General features: G+C 42.7%; 1 protein-coding gene across 2 annotated transcripts; it reads left to right on the forward strand.

Annotated features, from left to right (window-relative positions):
* Window positions 1-3,278: 3,278 nt before the first annotated feature.
* Window positions 3,279-23,035, forward strand: LOC116035802 (serine/threonine-protein kinase PAK 4). 2 transcript variants are annotated; one of them, XM_031279130.2, is made up of 9 exons: window positions 3,279-3,546; window positions 13,131-13,378; window positions 14,765-15,427; window positions 15,970-16,503; window positions 17,901-18,034; window positions 20,297-20,423; window positions 20,515-20,640; window positions 20,797-20,931; window positions 21,502-21,750. In XM_031279130.2, exons 2-9 carry the CDS (start codon window positions 13,175-13,177, stop codon window positions 21,667-21,669), a joined length of 2,091 nt encoding a protein of 696 aa, XP_031134990.1. In that variant the 5' UTR covers window positions 3,279-3,546; window positions 13,131-13,174; the 3' UTR covers window positions 21,670-21,750. The 2 variants fall into 2 exon arrangements, with proteins under 2 accessions (XP_031134990.1, XP_031134989.1); XM_031279129.2 differs by having other exon boundaries at window positions 3,280-3,766; window positions 21,502-23,035.
* Window positions 23,036-23,225: the final 190 nt, after the last annotated feature.

A 23,225-nucleotide genomic window follows, 5' to 3' on the forward strand; every position in this document is an offset into this window, starting at 1 on the left:
CGCTATTTGGAAGAACTTATTAAAAGCTCATCCCATGAAAGCAAGCAGCCAGTGACTCCGATAGCGTCTCAGACAGAAAATCCATAGCTCTCCCTTACTGCAGTGGACAGATGGTACAAGCAAGCTACCTTTTCTTAATGCGCTTTGGACAGGCCCTCAGAGAAGACCTTTTGTCCAGCACTGTTACTTTGATGGACAAGAAAGCTCAGGCTCTGTATGAGCCATGTTTTACAGTCAGAGCTCTTAACCTATTTGTTGTCTTTACATGCACCAGTTCACAGAAAGTTGTCTCAAGCCTCTGCAGTACCTCACTTAGACATTTTGCATCAAGATGAACTGCACTTGGCCAGCCAGGCATGGAGAGGGAAGAGTCTCCAAAAGTGCATCAGTAAATCTTGAGAACAATTAAGTAATACGATAAGTATGGAAGCCCATTCAAGCCAGGAAAAGAAAAAATTATGGAAATAACTTCACTCAAAGTAGCTCATATTGTTTTTACTTAGTATTCCATAATGCTGACCTACTATATCATAATTTCGACTTGGGAAATCTAAATTATGACTTACCTCATAATTGTGACTTTTTTGTGTCACAATTGAGCATTTTTGTTTTTTTTATTATAACTGATTTCTCATCTATTTTGTTCTACTCTGGGCAGAAATGGACTTGGTTGAACCGGGTAATACAGAAATGACATGGAAAATAATAAAATATTCAATAATAATATAAGATTAAAAAAAAATTTAATAAATAAAACATGATGAAAATAAAACAGTGTGGTTAGATTAGTAAAAGGCTCTTTTGAAAAAAGTTTTGAGAGGTGATTTAAACCTGATTCTGCAATATATATCTGCATATATGACACTATTGGTGAGCAAGCAGGAGAATGACACAAGCTTTGTCTTAATTTCTTCTGTAGTTGCCTCACTCTTACAGAATTAAAATGAATTTATAGGTCATCTGGAAATGTCAATGGATTTTGACAAGAAATTACATTTGCTTTAGCTGTATAGGCTGAACCCTTATAACCCCTTGGTGTAATCCTTACAGATTCATCCTAAACAATAGAATGAATTGAAATGCAAACAATTAAGGCAGTATCACTTATATGGACCCTGGGCTTTCATTTTAATGACACAGTGGTTTAAGACTGCTCATTGTAAGCCCTATTTTACATTACAAGCTGGTTCCACTATGTATCCAATGGGGGGTAAATTTATTCAGGAGATGCTTTAAAGGTCTTAAAGTCTGACAGTGAAGCTGACAAATACATTTGAATAAACCCCTCAAAGTCCCCTTTTAGTTTGAATCTAACAGACATCTTAGTTACCATTTTAATGTCTCTCCATAGAGACATGCTTTTTAAAAAAAATCAAATAATCCTGTCATTACAGAGACAATATACAGCATATAACTCACATATCCTGCAGAAGCAAAACAAATCAAATAATTATAGAAAATAATAGCAACATTTTTTAATATAAAAATATGTATATCTACTAGGGGATCGACCGATACTGGTTTTTCAAGGCCGATACGATACTAATTATTAGTAGTTAATGAAACCGATAACCGATTTTTGGAACCGATATGCATTGACAGTGAATATGAAAATAAGATTTTGGAATGTTACAAACTCCAACACAAAACTTTGTTTAAATGCTCTAAGCAATTATTTAATAAATTAGCAACATTCAACACAATACACTGTAAAAGATAGTCAGATAGTGTAGTGGGCGGGACATTAAAACTGAAGCAGAGGGACAGAGCTGTAGCGGAGCCAAAGTAGCGCACTTTTTAATTGATTTACTTTATTGGTTATTCACAAATAAAATGCCGATACAGATAATCTGCAATCATCAAGCATTTAGCTTTCCTTGAATATTTGCAATTATGCCCTCTAAAATAACACAAATGAACAAATGAAAAAGCACAAGTCAATCTTGTCGTTAAATCAAAAATAAATTTCTTAGCCAATTGTACAACAGTATTTATGTCAAGAGGGACAAAAATATGTTTTTTAGCTAAATTTAGCCATGAGTCATATATTTGTATAATGCATTTGCTGTATAATTTGTTGAAAGAAATGGTCAGGTTGAGTTAACACTATCATGAAAGCAGAGAGAAATCTTTCATTAATTAACCTTTTGACCGCTTAAGTTTCCGTCATACGGGCCAAACAGAGATATGAGTTTGGGTACATAAATGGCTCATCAGATAGCCTGAGCAAACTTATTTTTGTGACAACTGCCATTTTTTGCACATAAGACACTTATTACAAGACCGTTTTATTGATGTTCGCAGCTCTGAAGTCAAAAGAAATCAGGAAAATAAGTCATGCGAGGCAGTAAAATATTGCCAAGCCAATAAATATCTGTGACAATAATGCTGACAAGTAAGAGTGAAAGAGAGGGAGGAGTCGTGTCTGCTATACCCCCAACAGGCAAATCTGTCATTGTTATGTAGACTGGTTCAGTGGAGCCTTTTTGATGTGTAAGGAGGAACATCATCATTTAAGCTTGTTATAGTGCCTTTGTAAGCGTCTCATCATATCAAGACGCCATGTATAACATGTATGCCCCAAATCTGACTCACTCTGCTGCGAGCAATTTCTGCACGACTTGACCCTAATACATTTTCCTGCTTTGTGTCTGGTCTTAGCTGCTGTATAAATTATTCAGGAAATGATTGTGGTGGAAAGAGAGGGGAATGCTTCAGTCAAATAATGAGGATGCTTAACTGGGGCAGTGTTGTAACTTCAGTTTCTTCACCTACAAAGAAGTCACACAAAAGAGATTGTGAGGATGAGGATTGCACCCTTTACAGAAATAGCCCCACACTGTCCACCCCCCCACCCCACTTTACACACACAAATACAACAACCCCTCCCGCCATCTGCCATCCCTGACCCTGTCATTCCATGGATAATGCATTTGACTGAACAGCAGCACACTGGGCGAACACAGCGCCCTCGCGTTCTCATGTCACCCACAATACGTGCAATAGAGACAGAGGGAGAGATGGAAGGCAGGGAGGTGGGTGAAAGGTATCCCAGGTGATGTAGCTGAGCTCTCCTCTTCTTACAGTCACTGGAAACCAGCTTAAACACACACACACACACACACACACACACACACACACAAACACACGCACACACATGCACATACTGCTATCAATTCTTTTGCAGCCCAATGAGGGAGTGGGAGGAGGCAGAGAAGGAGGGAAGTGATAAAGAGAGAGAGAGAGGGAGGTGGGAGGGAGTGTGTGTGTGTGAGAGAGAGACAGCGAGCCAGAGAAGAAGAGGGAGAGGAAGGGGGATGGAAGGAGCTCTATGGGGCTGTGATATTCTCTCCTCCTGGATGCTGCCTTTCCTCTTCATGGCTTTGTCCCTCCTTTGTACAGTCACCCTGTGTCCCCAGGAGCAGGCAGCAGTACACGGACCAGCACTCAGCCACGGAGCCGGGGTTGAATCAGACCCAACAAAGAGCCTTTGAGATGGCAGTGTGTGCTTCTGCCTGGAGGGAGGAACGCATCAGGCTTTCCCAGGCAAGCGGCAGCCTGCAGTGTGCGCTTGCTTGAAAGCCAGCCCTCCACGTCGTTGTGTGTATGAAAGAGAGAGAGAGAGAGAGAGCGTGTATGTACGTGTGTGAGTGTATGTGTGTGTGTGAATGCAAGTGTATAATAGTGTATGTGAGTGTGTATGTGCGCACTCTCGCTTCCAATCCTTCCTGGAGGAGAGAGGCTCTCCTCTTCACTAAACGGAAAGGTAAGGGGGGTGACTGATTTTTTCCCCCTCTTCTTACAATTATTTATCCCTGTTTCCTCTCTCCACGGTGAGGAGAGTGGGGTAAAGAGGGGGGAGGTGGTGGGGAAAAAAGGAAAAGAGGCTTAACGTCACTGATAAAGAGCAGGCTAGTGTATGCCGTCGGTAGGCATTAGCCGTGGTGGAGGTTGAGAAGAAGGAGGTGGAGAGGCTGTGAGCAGAATGCAGTGCAGCCAGGTCCTGATGTGGGGGAGAGAAAGGGTACAAAAAAAAAAGGAAGACAGAGTGGGTTGCTGGTTGTATTCAGTGACTGCATCTCAAAAGAGCCTTCACCTTATGCTCACCCTCCTCAGATTCCCCACATCCCCTTTCTTCCTCTGTTGCTTCTGTCCTCAACCTCTATTTCAAGAAAAAGGATACAACAATCCCTAAAATGTTGTCTTCTTTGAGATGGATCACTCTTGACAAATACAGACTGTGCCATTGCTATGTGCACTGTGGACAGAGGCTTCCTGTTTTTACCATTGTGCATTCTAGTGTGTGTGCGTGTGTGTGTAGGCTGAGTTCTCAGGTGATCTTTCTAGTCATACCCGTGCATGAGGATTTAAGCTGCTACTGTATACACTTCAGTAGATGGATGCTGGCACAGGAGAGTAGACTGACGTGACATATTTTGTTAACAGCATTTACCTTCATCTGTTAATGTAATCATTTGAAAACCTGTGCAAGAGCTTGCAAGAACGTGGGAGGCGATGTTTGAACTGTGCTCTGTTTGACTTTATTTATTTAAGACATTATAAGAAACAAGGAATCTGCCCTGTATAGTTGAAAACAGGTTTGTAAAGTCTTTCTTTCAGTCTCTACTGTAGATTAGATGCTAAATCCCCAGTGAAAATCAATTTGAGGCTAAGGTGTTTTAAAAGAAGTGCATAGATTTTAGTTTTCAGTTAGTGCTTTAGCATCGCCTCTGCACTCATTATTATTGACAGGATCTAAACATTCATGCAGTTGCTTAAGAATCGTGACTGCAGACATATACTGTAAGTGATCAACACAAAGGACTGTATCAGATCGGATCAGATTGATCCAAACTGCATTCTCCGTATTGGTGTTTTTAGCAGTGCATTTCATGTCTCATTTCAGTCTGATGATAACTGAGGCTCTTCTGAAACTACCATGTGTTTGTGTCTCAGGTTACTCAGGTCACTACTTGATATTCAAGGAAGAGGAATAGAAGAGGGAAAGGAATAGACGAGGTGGCAGAGAAGGTCTCTTTGGTACACACACACACACACACACACACACACACCCACACACACAGCTGGACATCTGCTTCACTGAGGATGATGTGTACATTCCAAAGTCTAAAGTTTTTCAAAGTTTTTCTGGAGGCCGTCTCATGTCTTCCATCTTGCTTTCACGCTCTCAGTGCAACACAAACTGGCAGCACAGACTCTAGTCCATGTACTGGGACACTGACAGGACAGGAAGTGATAGGGTCCTCACGCATGAACACAGCACACAGGTGTAGGCGGTACATCATTGTCATGTGCCCTGCTGTGTTCGTGATTGTTTGAGAGGAATGCTAGTGTCATGTTCATGTCAGCAGAAGGAGGGGACAGTGGGCATTAGCAGCTTAGCGTTGCCACCAGCCACGAGACGTCGAGCACTAAGGATTAAAACAGAGTCCAAATTAGGACAGCATGCCATGATTCCCCTCTCTGGGCTGAAACAGAATCCATGCTGGGTGACAGAGGAGGGCAGCAGAGTTGGTGCAGATTGATACTCGGTGGTTAAAAACGGTTGGTGCTTTGTCCCTGGGAGAGACACGCTGAGGCCTGGGCTAAAAAAAATATAAATCAAAGCTTTCATAAGCACATGCGCGTACAGTAAAGCTTGCACCGAGGCCTGGTGCATCAATAAATTAGACCCAAGAGAGAAGAGTTGGGCTCGTACCATTGGTCTAGGCTGATCATAGATCTCCATCAGCACAGCGTCAAATTGTTCAAAGCACTTGTGAGAGCCAAGAGGATCTTTAATTAAACAGAGTGTTGGTCAGTGCTGCATTTCCGTACTCTCCTGACTAGCCCTTAGTATACATATTGTTACACTGCATGAAGAAGCACACTTTCTTAGTTCAGAGTGTTTTTCTAGTGATGTGTCAGCATTAATAGAACATCACATAAAAGCCCCAGGGCACTAGAAGTGTTGCCTTTACAATGTCATTATGTTAAGGTGTTTGGAGTAGATAGAGGCTATAGCTTTTACTGTGCACTTACGTCCACACTCATTGCTGCAGGACACAACAAACTAGTTTTCTTGTCCATTATCTTGTCTGGTAGAAACTGGCCAATATGTCAGATGACAGAATGATATACGCACTCTGTTGATGCAAGTGTCCTGTCCTTAAATCCCCTTTACTTGTTTACAGCAGACAAAGCTGCCCAAGATGACGGAGAAAAGAGGTTACATCTTCAGAACATTTGCTTGCCACAAAACCGTGCCACTAAATTAGTCAAATAAACACTGACACTGTAAATCTATGTCCATCTATTCAGCATCTTTATTCTTTTCATTTCTGTCCTCTCGCTTTCTTCCTTTCCATCTCTTTTGCAGTCACAACATCTGAGTGTCCAGACTCTCCTTTCCTCCCCCACTCTTTCTCCTCCTGTCCTGACCTCTCATTTCTTGTTTCCTCCTGTCAATATTAACACAAGACTGATGTGCACTCCTGCGCAGCTGTCTGCCCTTGAAGAACTGACAGCCCACATTGATGAGCACGGACATCACATTTTTCTATACACTTCCAATCCTGAGGCCTTTTGTTACTCATTCAGTGCACAAGAAAATGACAGATAAGCTCTTTGATTGTTTACTTTCTCAGAATCGCAGTGCTCTGTGACTTCAAACCGTTTCTGACTTGCACTACTTCATGCAGAGGTTTGAGTGAAAGCCTACACATGACGCATCGCTGCAAGTTATGTGACTTTAGAAATCTTGCGAGATATGGCACTATCAATTAACTCTCTGTGTGGATATGGGTCTACCCTGCTTAATGCCCAATTTATAAACTGAAATTCAAATGCAGAATATGGATATAATTTCATTGAATATTATTTGCAGGACTGTAGTCAAGTCCACCTTTGTCGAGTCCAAGACAAGTCCAAGACCAGGACTAGACGAGACAGAATCAAGGTTAAGTCCAAAGAGGTTCAAGTCCAAGTCAAGACCGAGTCCAAATGAAAGACAGTCAAGATTTTAGAAAGAAATGGTCAAATTAGGCCACATTATTTACTTAAAATATTAAATGTTGCCATTCTTGAACTTATTACTTGTCCTGAAGAATTCATAGAAAGTGCTCACTGACATTGTGTCTGTGGCCAAAATGAAAATGATTGATACCTGATGATTGAGGTATATAATGCAGCCAGGTGTATGCCAGGCGACCAATCTCGATGCCCGTTCTAGATGGATTCTGAATTAAACTAATACCTCTTTTCTGAACGAGCGCTTTATCAATGGTTTTGTTTTGAAGGAGGAAATTACTTTAGAACAAAAGCATATTGTGCTGGACTCAGTCAAGACCAACTAGAATATTTGGCCAGTCCGATGGCCGAGTCCGAGATAAGTCAGAGTCAAAATACTAACGAGTCCAAGACGAGTCTGAGAAAACAGAAAAGCGTCTTGAGTCTTCCTTTAGTGCTTCGCTTTTCATAAACTATATACTGAAACTAGTCCATGACATTCACTTCACATGCCCTTGGGTATGCTCTACATTGTGCCCTCCTTACCCCTGAGTGGAGCTTTTATCAGAGGTAAAAATACTTTGAGGACTGAGAAAGTTGTTTTTGACCACTTTTGGCCACTTAAAAAAAAAAAAAAAACTGGCATCTTCACCTGTATTTTCTCTTTGCTGCTGAACCTCCTGTGGTTCTGAGTAGCTCCTTCAATTTCATGCATATCCTGGAGCAAAAGTCTAAAGTCATGCTAGTGGCTCTGTGAGTACTTAGGCACAGCGGTGCTTCAGAGCTCAATGCTAAAGTCAGCATGCCAACATGCTCACAATGACAATGCTGAAATGCTTATGCTATGCAGGTATCATGTTTATTATCACCATCTTGGTTTAGCATGTTGTCATGTTGACATTTGCTAATTAGCAGAAAACAAAAGTGCAGCTGAGGATAATGGGAATGTCCTTATTTTTTAGCATGTATTTGGTTTAGGACTAATTGAGATCTGGACCTGATGAAAAGTCAGGGGATCACCAAAACTATTGCATTTCATCCTGAGGGGGACATGAATTTGTGTAGCAAATTCATGACAATCCACCCAATAATTGTTGAGACATTTACCAAAAAAATTCAAATGTGAACCTCACAGTGGTGCCAGAGGAAATGCCAGTGGGGTTTATCCTCTGGAGACCTCATGGCAATCCATCCTGTAGTTGCTGAGATATTTCAGTTTGGACCAAAGTTGTGAACCGACCAACTGACCAACCAACCAACCAACCAACCAACCAACTAACAAACCAACCAACTGACATTGCCATCCCTAGCTGCTAGCAGGGCTAAAAAATCCACATTTGCACAATGGGAGACTTTACAGAGGCAGTAGATGTGTGCCATCCTCTAACATTCCTTGTATTTCAAGTGGTTTGTCATGCATGATGTATCAGACCACTAGCATGAAATATGCATGACAGCAATGTGTTATTCCATGTCATTGAACATAGCTTATTACATCACTTGTCATCTCCTATTGACAATCCTTCTGTGTCTGCAGAGGTGACTTCAAAGAGAAAGCAGACAACTTAAGTCATAACCACTGCTATTGTACTGTCCGATCACGTCCAGCGCTTGTGTACCTTTTTCATGCCCTCAGATGCCGTGTGTATGTCTGTGTGTTTGTGTGTGTTTGTGTGTGTGGAGGTTTTACGAAGCACAAGGAAAAGGAAGAGATGACCAACCAAGACCCCCCTTTCTCCCTCTGCTCCCAGTCTCATTACACTCAAAGGGCAGAACGGTCATCATAATGAAGCTGATAGGAGAGCAATCTCTAAGCCCCCCATACTGCACTGCAGTCCAAAAACAGCAGTTAAGACCTTGATGCTATCTATGCCACTATGAAATAGATGTAGCACCCTGTAATTCAGCATAGCTGGATTATGTTTATACTTGCATTGACAAACACAAAAAGAGGATTGCCTCATTTCCCACCCTCACCTCACTATTTGCTGTACAAAATAAACACACGTCTGGTGCTAGAGAGGACAGAGGGGGGGTGGGTGCATGATGTGTCCTAAAATTAGATCAGTGAAGGACTGAACACCATATTAATCTTGCAAGCACAGTCACCTGCACACTCACTACATTCCTGCATGCATGCCAACAAAAAAAAGAAAAGAGGCAGAAATCAGGGCAAATAGGAAGAAAAAAAATCATTTAACAGAGCTCGGGGCACTAACATCGAGCAAATCCAATATCTCTCTTATCTCTCGATCCCCTCTCCCACTCATCCACAACACAACCTGCTCGGGGTGATTTGAACATGAGGGGAATGCGAGCATGCCCTCTCCTCTTTTGTCATGTTGTCTGTGGGAAACGTATAGATTGCCTGCTTGCATTTCTGCTCTATCTTTATGCTCATATGATTTTCTGTGACTGAGATTTTAGTTCTCACTGATTTGTGGATATTCAGGTCACGCCTTCATTTTTTTTGCTCATGCACACAGTTGTAGAGATGGAAATACCTAATGTAGCACAATTTCGGAGTGACCTCATCCTCTTTGGCTCTTCACATCTCTGACAGCAGCCGGCTGAGTTTTTGCCTCAGCACTTTGATAGATTCAAGACAAGCCACTGAGGCATAGGGTCAAGTCCCTGCAGTTTAGAGGGATGTGACTAGAAAGCGTGATTATGCACCGTGCAAGTTCAGCTCTGTGCATATATTTTATACGACGGGCTTAGAAATCAATAGCATATTGTTATCAAGACAGTCATAAGCTTGGCGGAGTAGGAAGGGTCAATATAAGGCCAGTTGCATGTGATTAAAACTTGTAAATCAATAATTGCATCAACTTTTCAATTTCTTTTGCCCGGGCATGAATCAACACAGTGTATGTGTGTGTTTCAACTTGCCTCTAATATCACAGTAGTAAGAAAACTGAGAATGAATAATGAAGCTTGATAAACTACTATACAAAGCAGCTGTCCCATTTGTGCTGTTATCACCCCATTATTGCTGGCAGTGGAGGACTGTAGCAGTTTGCATTTGACTCATGAGTAAATATTGATCGATCTGCTTGTAAAAGGATACATAAGCGCTATGTGTAAATATTTGTTTAGGCAATGCCAACATCTGCACGTTGAACAGCTATCTATGGAGATAGTCTCTTGTGCAGCGGAAAAAGAAAAAAGCAGAGATTGCAATATTCTGTTTTGCAGCTTGTTTACACAAGCATTCCTTATTCAAAAGCAGCCACAATTGGTGCTTAAAAGCCTTTCTGTGTCTGTAGGAAGGAAACTGGGTCTGTGTTTCTCTAATACCTCCAGGTCTGACTGTAATCTTGGCCCCAACGTCTCTCTCCCTACCTCCTGAGAACCCTCACACCATAATGTCCCTGTCAGATGGAATTAAAGTCCTTCCCAGCACCACATTATGTACATAGGGAGAGCACAGAGTGATACGCTTATGCAACACTTAGCATATTAGCCTTGTGATTGAATTATCCTTGGAGGGTGATACCCCTACATCCTTACCCCGCCTTTCTTTAATGAGGCAGGTTTAGCTGATGTGACCAGCGGGCCTGATCTCCTTTTACCCTCTGGTGCCTGATCTCCTTTTACCCTTTGGTGATGCGGTGTGGCGAGTGATGGGGTAGCGACCGATACAGCTCACAACAGTCGTCAATGCCGATTAGAGCTGTGGTGCTCTGAGGATGGAGGTGGAAAGAGGAGAGTCTGCCAGTGTGATCGCCTGCTGAGCAGCAGACAACTGCAAAACTAATTTCCTCAACTCCCACCATTTCACAGTGCATGATGGGAGATTGTATCTGATATTCTAGGGGCACATTGTAGGGCTCTGCGTTGGCTACATCCACCAGGGCCTTTAAGTGCTACATTCTGGTAAAGTAAACAAGACAATGAGTCTACAGTCATGCTAGTGGCCATTTGAGGCTGTACTTACACACAGCAGTGCTTTGGTGCTTTGAGCATAGTGGTCATGCTAGCATGTACATGTTAAGCAGGTATAATGTTTACCATGTTCAACGGCTAAGTTTAGCATGTTAGCTTACTCACATTTGCTAACTATGCTGTGTTCCATTTATTTTACTTTAGACAGAGCTCAGAGCTGGGAATGACGTCACACCTGCGTTAGTCTATATCCACAACGTTCCACTTTCGGGATTGCTCCGTTGCTGCCGGAAATTCCGCCGGGTTTCACTCTTTTCGGCCGGCTGTCCGTTACCTTCCGTTTTCTGTGTGTTGGAATTTTAAACTCTGGTCGATTTATGAAGACTATGGTTAACTGCTCCTCAGATCTCTGCAGGGTAAATCCAGACAGCTAGCTAGACTGATCTATATCTGTCCAATCTGAGTTTTCTGTTGCACGATTAAAACAACTTTTGAACGTATACATGTTCCACCAAAACAAGTTCCCTCCTGAGGCTATTTTGCGTAGCGCTTCCAATGACGATTGTGGGTGGTTTAAAGAAACGCCAATAAACCAGAGCACGTTTTTCTCCCATCCCGGAATGTTATGTGGACTAGCCAGACCCTCCTCTGCAGCGCTGTGGAGGAAGGTCTGGCAAAGTGAGACTACACCTGAGTTGACTGCTTTCTAGTACAACAAGTCGGAAAACTATTATATTTAACTGGGTGGTGGAAGTGTGGTTTGCTCTAGCCATAAGCCCCTGTTAGCAATACCAGTTGATAACAACGCATTATTTAGTAATTACGCGTACAAACACTGTAGCAGCATATCCACAGATAGAAGGACAGTACTGTGTGTGTACAACTGATTTAATGAGACACAAATAAGACAGAAGTGCTGGTAAACAGTAGGCTATATTACTACATCAGCTGTTGATGCTCGGAGCAGCCATCTTGAATTTTGAGGTCGGGGTTGGTAAGGTTCTCCCGACTTTTTGAGTGGGAAATCCAACTTCACGGGGGTGTTCCAGTTAAAATTTTTGACTGAGAACTCGGAAATTCCAACTTCCCAGTTCAAATGGAACCAGCACCCCTGACTACACATACTGTAGACACTTGATGCACATGTTAAGTTGAAAGGACTGAACCATGAAAATGGAGTACTATTGCACACTCAAGAGAACTCGGCACAAATTGCCAAAATGTCAGTTGTCCCCCTTATACTAATTTTGACATTGAATACGGAATAAAAGGGATGTGTTCCTCCCTACCTGCGTATTTCTCGACTTTGGCTACACACACCCCAAACGTGCAATAAAAGATAAGGGGATCAATCAGTCTCAGACTGAACAGAACAACATTGCCATCCCTAGAGCCACGCAGCTATCATGCCTGGCCGGAACGTCCTCCATACTGAGAGCTACATGAAACAGTATAAATACTAATCATGAGACTTAAATTTGAGTGATTATCTCCCAGTACAGCTGCACAGCTGAGGAAATGAGATGTAATGTATTTAATTATTTCCCTACACTTGAATGGAAAATAAAGCTTAACATACAGTAAACCAGAGTTAGTGGCTCGCCAAACGCATGGCCATCCATCTAAGAATTAAGTAGTTACTCTCCCTGCAATCAAGGGCACACAAGCTACTAATTAGGACGGGATATGAGTTATAAAGGGTTTATGAAGGATAGCCTGCCATAGTATATTTGTGTTTGTTTGTGTGTGTGCGTGAGCGTGTGTTTGTGTCTGTGTGTTGTACTCGTCCTGCTAATGCACTGAAAGCCTGTGGGCGCTGGCCAGCCCGGCCACGTGCTCATCAGTAAAATGGCACAGAGAATGAATAAGCCTTGATTGACCAGATATCCTTCATTACACATGTGCTTACAAATCCATCCACTCTCCTTGGAGTCATTCTGCAGTGTGCAGGGACATACTGTACACATTCCAGACAGGGAATAGTTTTTAGATGAGCCATTTGAATATTTTCTCCCACGTAAAGAAAGATCCTCTGTTGTCAGATTTTATTTGAATACACTTGGTCAGAGAATAGATAATAAAGGAGAGTGGTCAGTCAGCAGCACCATCGTTTTGATCACTGGGGCAGAAGAGATTTTCCTAAATTCAGATGTCAAGATTACAGTTACTGGAACATGTGCTGTATGCAATATTGAGTGCAGTTTATTAAAGGCTGAATATTTTTCCCTATACAGGCACTTTTTGAAGCGGGTAAGCTGCCGCCCGCGTGGACCTGAGGATGTTTCGCAAGAAGAAAAAGAAGAGGCCTGATATATCAGCGCCCAAGAACTTTGAGCACCGTGTCCACACCTCATTTGACGCCAAGCGTGGCTGTTTTGTTGGCCTGCCAACCCAATGGCAGAGCCTGATAGAGAACCTGCGCAGGCCTAAACCCATGGTGGACCCTTCCAGGATCACAGAGGTGGAGCTGAGGCCAAAGAAGGTACACCACACCTTCCATTCAACTTTTTATTGATCCTGTAACCTTACCTTGAACTGATCACTAATGACTAGCAGCACACCATTCAACCAGGTCCTCATTAACCTATCATGTGTTGCCATTCTAAAATAATTTCTAAGAGACTAATGCATAAAGATATGCTGCCTGTTGTATTGATGCAAAAGTGTCCTTCAGTGGTGCAGAGGCATCCTGCTGTCTCAGAGAATGTCATAATCCTCTGATGACCACGCAGAAGGAAGGCCTGCTCCCCTCCCCATCTTTTTGCTTTCTTATCTATCATGGGGCTGGGCTAATGACCCTGCTGTGTACACTGACTGTACAATGTTGAATACTCAGAGGGGCCGCAAGATTTATTACTCCATGCAGGCAATTAATAACAGTCCACGGTGCCTTCCCACAGATGTCAAGCATAAGGGATAAAAAGTGCAGGTACAGAGAAGGAAACGCCAGTTAATGATAAAGCCTGCAACTCTCAGGATTTCTATGCTTCATGTAGCATATGGCCGATTCTGTTTGTGACCCTCTAGAAAAAAAAATAGAGAAAACGAACATTTCATTTATTCCCTAATGTGATTAGTGCTGTTCAATATGAGAACCATCATGTCAGCATTTAGGTCAGATTTATCTTTCTAATAGTGTCATCAAAATGAGTGTGGTGTCACCCACAAGAACCTCATAATGCAAAAACAAAACATATGGATGAAAATACAGTACATTTCAGGTTATTGCTATTAAAATAAAATATTATTCCACCATGTTTTAGAATACGATATCTCACCAAGGCCATTATCGTCTGCCATTCTCTCCTCTTGGAGAGGTGCTACTGTAGGTGAGATGTCATCTGACCTCTACCCCCTGTGCAGATATAATGGCACCGAACCAGATAACCAGGAGAGGCTGTTGACTGGCTGTGAACTGAACGTGACTCTTCCCTGGCTGAGAGTGACTAATGAGCCAGCATACAGTTGCAACAGTATCACTACTCTGGCAAAAGATCTTAAGTTTGTTTTCTGTCAGGGCAGGTTTGCCTTTACATGCCCGCTAACTATGCATAGCATCTGCAAAGTCATAGGAACAATTTGGCAACATAGGAACAGTTGTCGAGGCTCTGACTTTGTAGTATGTCTCCTGATACATTTGCTTGGTATATTTCTCAGTGTATTGTCAGGATGAGCCACTGGGGAAATGATTTAAGTCGCTGTCTTTGAAGAATGACAAAGATGTCCTTTACAGATTCTCAAGTCTAAATTTAACTCGCCTCTGAGCAACGATTATGTCACCCTCATTATTTCTTTTCGTCCAAAATCTTTCTATGATGTGATCATGGCAAGTGCAATGTGATAAAGATAAACGCCTCTCCTCTTTCAGACCATTGTGCGGGGGAGCATGATCGGTCACGGAGACTACATCGCAGCTATGATCAATGATATGAACCGTCTGTCTGTGACCAGTTCTAATTCTTTGAGGAAGAGCAGCCCATCAGCCAGAAAGAGGGCCCAGTCACTGGGAAGATTGGGGGAAGTGAACGAGAGAGATACTTACCAGTACGAGGACCTGACCCAGGATGATGAAGAGGACGAGGATGCGGGTCAAGACCAGTGGAGGGACAGGGCCAGGAACATCCACAGTGAGACCAACACCCCCTACTTGGGCATGAAGAAGAGCATCACTCTGCAGCCTAATGGGATCTTGCCAAAGGCCAAGTCCACCTATGAAGTCAGCGTCAGCTCCCTGGAGGGAACCTCGCACCCGGTTCAGTCCCAGAACATCCCGGTGCTAAGTCACGGTGCTTATATGAGCGGTGAGGTGGGCAGCCCCCAGGAAAGACTGATATGGAAGAGAGATTTTCAGCTGCCCAGGGGAATGCCACCAAATCAGAGACCTATAGCTTGTTTTTACAGCCCAGCTATGGCTTTACAGCAGCCACATGGTGATCAAGCGACAGTTGCAACGGAGCTGCGGCCCAACGTACCGATGTACATGCACCCCCAGAACAGCCCTGGGAGGCCGTTCTCCTCCTATGACCTGAAAGTAAGCCTGCCATTACAGCAGTTTCTTTGCACATCTCTCTCGCCATTAAGTGCACTGATAATACATTATTCATAGAATACACAATATATGCATATTTCTGCTAACATTATGTACATCATATTAGTCCTTGACTGTTTTTGCATGAGCTCTGAATCCATTTTTTGTCAAGAAATATTTTTTTTGCTTAGGGTGTGGAAACTATAGCGAAGTAGCATATTGATTGGATTTACACTAAAGGTGATTAAAGCTCTGGGGTTGACTATTTTTTTTATTCTAGAGTTGATTATGAAATGTGGGTTTAAAGTGCCAGTGGGGTTGTAAAAGTTGAGAGATGGTGTGTTTGGCAAGATCTCAGCGGGACACTTGGGTCCATATAGCAACATCTTTACATGGGTCGTATCAGGTGAAGTGGATGCAGAGTGAAAGGGATGGACTTGATTTACATTCACTTTTAAAGCAGATCTTGAACCCCAGGCAGGCGGCCAACTCTCTTTCAACTCCTTTCCTTAATGTTCCCCACCCTTTTCTCTTTTATCATGCAGGCAGAGTCGGCAGTGAGGTACCACTCCGGCTTCCTGCCCACTGGCAACAGCAGTCCTCTTGTGGGCGGCATCAGACCCCAGCGAACTGTGCGCTCCTCAGCTAGCTACACACTGGGCCTGTCTCCTAACATGGGGCTAAGGCTAAATGGGCCTGACCCCTTTCTCAGGCACTCTGGATGCCCCATTCCTCCCTACCCCCGGCAAGACAGCCCTTCCCAGCCTCGACCCTCCCCTACAGGCTCACTAGCCACCAGTCCTCCAGGCACCTGCTCCCCTGCTTTCAGGCCCCCACAACATCCTTCACCCAGACCACCACCAGACCCACCCAAGGTGACCCATGAGCAGTTTAAGGCGGCCCTGCAGATGGTGGTAGACAAGGGCGATCCACGGTCTTACCTGGAGAACTTTGTGAAGATTGGGGAGGGCTCGACGGGGGTGGTGTGTATTGCTACAGAGAAGCACAGCGGCAGGCAGGTGGCCGTGAAGATGATGGACTTGCGGCGGCAGCAGAGGAGGGAGTTACTATTTAATGAGGTACAATATCCAACTAGGTACAAAGTGATTCCCACAAACAAACACAAACCAATGCATTTAAGGTTACAGCAGCACATTTGAGGTTTCATGCTTGTGGTCTGGCATTTAAAGGATTAAAGGTTTATTTCAACCTGGCGTTTGTCCCATAAATGTGGCTTTAACGGTCGTGCTAACTTTGCTCTCTCCATCATTTTAAACACTTGTCTCCACCTGGAGAATCCATTATGGCTTGTTTCCCCAAATCTCTACAACAGAGGTGACAAGTGCCAAGCTAGCATGGCCCATAGAGTCATAATAGCCACATTTATGGGAAATACGCCAGGTTGCAATAAACCTGACTTTTCCTTTAATGCTTACTTAAAGGGGTATTCCGATGATTTTACACATGGAGTTCAGTTTGCTCGTCATTGGGAGAACTACTCAGCCTGTAATAACAGTTGTATAATGTCTTCTGTGGCTCTGGAGGGAGCTTTCCAAAGTTTGAGAAAATAACCCCTGATGATGTCATCAGGGTTATCTCAGCTTAGGCTTGGAGACGTTGAAAGACGTGGGTGTTTACAAGATGGGATCTCTGATGAAAGACACTATTTAGTTGGATAGTTACCTTGCGTTCATGGACATCGGAAAAACATTTTTCCGAGTGAAAACGTCATCATTCACGTCCCTTCCTGTCGGAATCAGAGGTGGGAAACTTGGGCCAGATTTTGCTAACCGAGTTTCCCAGTTGGTGACGCGTTGTTGACAACTGATGTTTGATGTAGGCGACTTTGGTTCACTGAACATATTTCAATGACAATAAACTGTTTATTGTGGACAAATGCCTCTGCTGAGAAACATACACAGACATAACATGTTTCAAATTATTCATAAATAGGCCTATGTATAAAAAAAAACACATTATCCGTGTCCTTTCCTGTTCGTTGTCCTGCAGATAACACAAACACCTGGCAATGTGCTGTTTGTATGCTCGCATAACAAAACAGCAGCAAATTATTGTAGCCTCCATGTTTTCACCAGGTTTTCACACACCTGATGCTCTAGGCTACGCCCAACATTTGATGGCAGTCATGCAACAAGTTGTCATGCCAAACGCCAATATAACAGAAGAAGAAGAACACGCATCCCGACCATCCTAACCATGTGAACACTGGTAGTCGGAAAAACAACGTAATCATGGGGGCGGTCCCTGTTATTCTGAGGTGGCATGAACGCGCCATTAGAGCCTGATCCATAGTAAAGAGTAAAAGTCAGGATATCTTGGACTTACACTAAATTGCTTGAGTACCCCTTTAACATTGGATAACCAAAATGTGGCCATTTGTGGGTCATGTCTGTGGGAAATTATCATAATAAGATTAAAAAGCTTTTGATTCTAACTTGAATGTTTTGTTTGGCAGGTGGTCATCATGAGGGACTATCAGCACAGAAATGTGGTGGAGATGTTTAAGTCAGCCCTGGTGGAAGAGGAGCTGTGGGTTATCATGGAATACCTGCAGGGTGGAGCACTGACCAACATTGTGTCTGAAACCAGGTATATGCACCACCGAGATATAATATTGGCCTTTCTTAAGAAAGCTGCATTGGTGCTTTTCTGTTTGGTTATGATATAATCTTTAACAACTAAATCAACCACAAGGGGGTAGTGTGGTATCGACTGCTGAGGGATCCGTGTTGATACCAGCAGCATAAAGACTCACAAAGACTATCATTCAGCCCTCTCTCTCTCACTCAAAGCCTGCTGCTTTTCTCTGGGGAAAAGTAATAATTCAATAACATAATTGAATATGTGCATGTTTAGATGACATGTGGATAGTCAATTTTGGTTGAGAATTTGATTTCCTGATGCTGTCCTGTTGTCCAGCAGCGCATACATCAAAAATAAGGAAAACATATCGACCAGCAGAAGGGAGTTGAATTTTGTCGGGGCGTTTTGTTTAGAGCTGTCAATGTATTGTATATTATTAACAGATGGTTGGCTCGATCTCCATAGAGTGACATCAGGTTTAGATCACTTGACTCAAAGGTATGAAAAACATCTCTCAAGCCAGATGACATATCAAATGAGCCAACTGTCACAGCCACTGTTTGTCAAACACTAAGATGATCAGTATATTGGCAGAACAATCAAGAATAAGGGTCCTTTTCGTCTTCTGTTTTTCCTGGCTGCAGTCTGGTATCAAATAATTCTTTCAAAGTCTCTTAACTGACTCATAAAAGTCTCCCTAAATTAAGAAAGGAAGTTTTTTCCTAATATATGTGTCTTTTAAATATGATAAGTTCCATGTGTGGGAGAATACAGCACTTTGTTAGGTAACTCTACCTTTGTTTTCAGTGGGCACATGACCTTAGCCTGATCTTACCAGACTCTCATACATTTTATTTGTACAAAGAGTCTGGCCACTCTCCATTGACAAGTGTTAACTTCCTTCAAGGCGGGTACTCTGTTGAAGTTTAAAACTATTGGATCTGCCCAGAGCAGGGGTGGCCAACCAGTTAGGTATAAAGAGCCACAAAAAAAACCGCACCATAGCAAAAAGCCACACAACACATGCACGTCCTCACTACAACAGCAACAGTGTCTTCCAGATCTAATGGCAGTCATAATACATAGCAGGTTTCATAGTTTTTTTTCTCACTTAGATTGACTCAGTGGGAAACCTGACAGTCTTTGTTATCCACAATCCTTTTCAGGTCTTGCTTGAACTCGGTTGTGGCCACTCAAAGCAACTCTCTCACTCATTTGTCACTAAAGGGGCTTTCAAACAGTCGGTTTCAGTAGTGAAAGGGTTAACGAGGAAGGTGATCTGTGGCCGCTGTTTTTCCTCAGGTTGCAGAATCTGTCCTCAAAACTCTGCTGCATTATTTTCCATTTTAAAATAATTGGCAAATGTATTGGCAGATGCATTCAAATGTGTTTTTTTTTTACTTATCTGAAATACTGTATGTTTCAGAAAAGTTAAAAACAACAATCAACCAATGACACAGCCCCCAGCCACACAGTAAGAACCTCACAGGAGCAGGCAAAGAGCCGCATATGGCTCAAGAGCCACAGGTTCGCCACCCCTGGCCCAGAGCCACTCTGGATCTGCCATAACCAATCGCTAACGTTTGGTCGTGACGTCGGCTTAGCATCGCCTTAACTAACTCCTTCACCACTAACGGAGCGAGCTGGAAAATCAAACTTTTCCCGAACCGCATGTGAAGGAGGGCCACAACATCATGGCAACCAACAACACTCAACAAAGATTATTCTTGCTCGGTCTTTAACTTCTGGATATTCGGCAGCGTTGCCACAATGGACTGGCTTCGCTCGCATCTTTCTCCGCCGCCATTACGGAACTACAACTCAAACTAGCGCAAGACCTCAACGTCATCGTTCTCAGCCACTCCCTCTGTTCCCTCTGTTGACTGATTGGACCGGTAAAGATTTGGCAGGAGAAAACCCAAGAATATACCGCAAACCCAGACGGTGTACTGAAGGAAAATGAAAATTGAGCGGAAGTACGTAGGAGGGCGGAGCCAGGCTAACATGACCTTGCTTGTTGTTTGAAAATGGCCTTTTGTCTCCCAGCTCTTATGTCTTTATGTTGCACAAAATATCAAAGTCACATTAACATTGTGGAGGAATGAACATGTTTTGCTGGTCATGCTGCTATGTGGGAGTTATTGTTTTGAACCTTCCACTCGTTATTGTTGCCTTTAATGCGCTGTGATTTACCGTAACTCATAATGGAAGTGTGAAATATTAATTAAATGTTAATGTAAATTTGTGTGTGTGTGTGTTATCCTGCAGGCTGAGCGAAGAGCAGATTGCCACAGTGTGTGAAGCTGTTCTGCAAGCCCTGGCCTATCTCCATTCGCAGGGAGTCATCCACAGAGACATCAAGAGCGACTCTATACTACTCACATTAGACGGAAGGGTATGATATGTTGTTACTCTCTTTCGTTTTTTCTTTTTTCTTTCTGTCTTTCGCTATCTTGATAGTAAGGTATTTTTCTTGTTCCCCACAGGTAAAGCTTTCAGACTTTGGCTTCTGTGCTCAGATCAGCAAGGACATCCCTAAGAGGAAATCTTTAGTGGGGACACCCTATTGGATGGCTCCTGAGGTCATCTCCAAATCACCATATGGCACTGAGGTGAGGAGGCACACATTCAAATGCACTCACGCTGAATAACAGTGGTGATCTCTCTCATGTAGTGTAAATGCCAACAGTGGCAATCTGTGCTGTAACACCTGTTACATAATTTAAAATTAAATATGAACTAATATATAAAGTGTGATTGCGCACCAGGTGGATGTTTGGTCAATGGGTATCATGGTGGTGGAGATGGTGGATGGAGAGCCCCCATACTTCAGCGAAACCCCTGTAGCTGCTATGAAGAGACTGAGGGATGAGCTGGCTCCTACTGTGCGAAATGTCAGCCAGGTACAAGAACAATCACAACATATTCTGTCTTTAAATATGTTACGCGTATAATTTTTATTCATGCTAGTGGCGTGGCACTATGGGATGGCAATCTCTGTCTGTCAGTCCATCACTTTGGTCCAGACTGAATGGACGGACATGAAATTTCATACAGAAAGTCATGTCACTCTCTGGATGAATTGTAATAACTTTGATTATCCCCTGAGTATTCCTTTAGTGCCATCGTCAGGTTGAACCTTAATGACATTCCCATCACCCTCAGCTGTACTTAGTGTTTAATGCTAATAAGTAAATGCTGGCATGCTAATACACCAAACTTAGACTGTGAACATGGTAAACATTATACCCGCGAAACATTGATACAACATTATCAACAACAATATTTGATACAACCCTCACATTTTCATTTTGAGCATGTTAGCATATTGATGTTGGCATTTAGCTCAAAGCACCACTGTATCACAGAGCCACTAGCATGGCTGTAGACGTTTTCACAATTTTCACAACTATTATTATTATGAAATGTAACAAATAACTACAGCAATGTTTGCTCATTACTCTCTGGTCCAGATCTCCCCAGTTTTAAAAGACTTCCTGGACCGTATGCTGACTCGGGAACCCCTAGAGCGGGCCAGTGCCACTGACCTGCTGGAGCACCCCTTCCTGCTGCAGAGCGGCTCACCTCAGTGCCTGGTCCCCCTGGTGGAGCAGTACCGCAAGCGCATGTCTCGTTGTTGACCCTGTGGGGCTCCCGCTCCCCAACACCCACCTTCAGTCTGACCTGTCCAGGCGAGGACCAGCACCGGGGTCCAGCTGCTCTAGCACCTAAGCCAACAGGACATCAGCACCAGAGAAGCAGACCCAGACAGCATGTTGCTGCCAGAGTGACGGTGGCAGGACGGAAAGTTTGGCTCACAGATACCGCATGGTCTCAGGCATGAGAGAAGCACTTTAGGAGTGAGTTAAAGGCAGCATGCAATTCTTCACCTCTCGACTCGGCTCAATCTGAATATTGATTGGCTTCCTGTAACATTCAATGGGATTCAACACAACACAACATGGTGCATATCAACTGATAGCAAAAATCTATATTCCACGTAACTAAATGTAATGAACATATGCTACTCTAAAGATCCTTTATAGTGTTCATAGTGGGCATTATTGCTAGCAGTGTAAAGCTTATAAAGCTGGTGTTAGGCTTAAACCACAGTAGCTCATTGTGACATTGTTAAGGAAGTATAAAATTACCTCTGCACACTCACACTCTCTGTTGTGGAAACTGGACAACAACCTGGTCAGTACACTTCACAAAAACTGACAGTAGACTCTTTGCATGGCCAAATGGAGGCACACCTGGCCTGATGTGAATGCTTGAATATGAACCAAACTGAGACGTGAAAGACAATTCTCCTTTGTCAACATAATAAATGGGTAGATGAAAGGCCAGCTGCTACTATTGGGCTATTGGAAAATTTACCAGTACCGTATTCCTTTTTCATATTTATTCTTTATTTACAAAAGGTGTTGTGGGTTGTTTGTATGATGTGAAGTTGCAAATAAGGTTTCATTATTATGTATGGAATTGAAACAGAGCAGTAGATAAATTAATAATGTAAATATAAATACAGAATATCAGGTCCTTGTCCCTGCTGATCTACTGCAGTAAATTATATATGATAAATTCAAATTTTTACTTTTCTTTACTGAAATGTGAGTGTATAGTTGTATGTATGTGTGCATGTGTGTATGAGCACATGGGCACATGGATGTGTGTGAGTTGACATCTCAGTGTTTGCTTCTGATACAACCCTCTTTGTATTGTGACAGACTTTTTAAAAACCACAAGACGTGTGTGTTGCTCCTCCAGAAGTTGTGTATGACTGTATTTGCATTTGTTTGCCTAGATAAAGCACACAGGCCTGGCATGTGATGCTGCAGGATGTCCACCTGCTGAGAAACACTTTGCACATAGTCTTTGTATTCTGACACGGATACATGTTCACGTGTTTCATGTATTTCTATCTCTGTCTTGATCATTCATGAAAAAGAGAATTACACATTTTAATTTTGTATAAATCAATAAATGATGCATATTGAATCAGAATTCATTTAGTCCTGCATTTTCCTACACACACACGAAAAGTGATGTTTTAAAGTGTTTATTAGGTATTCAGCATGAACCATACAGTGCACATTCAGTCTTTAAGCAAAATACATACAATATTTCTTATAAACACAGAAGCAATATCAAATACATTTAATTACATACAATATAAATCTTATATATATGTGAA

This window comes from Sander lucioperca, chromosome 18 (genome assembly GCF_008315115.2).
Source record: "Sander lucioperca isolate FBNREF2018 chromosome 18, SLUC_FBN_1.2, whole genome shotgun sequence".
Classification (NCBI taxonomy): Eukaryota; Metazoa; Chordata; class Actinopteri; order Perciformes; family Percidae; genus Sander; species Sander lucioperca.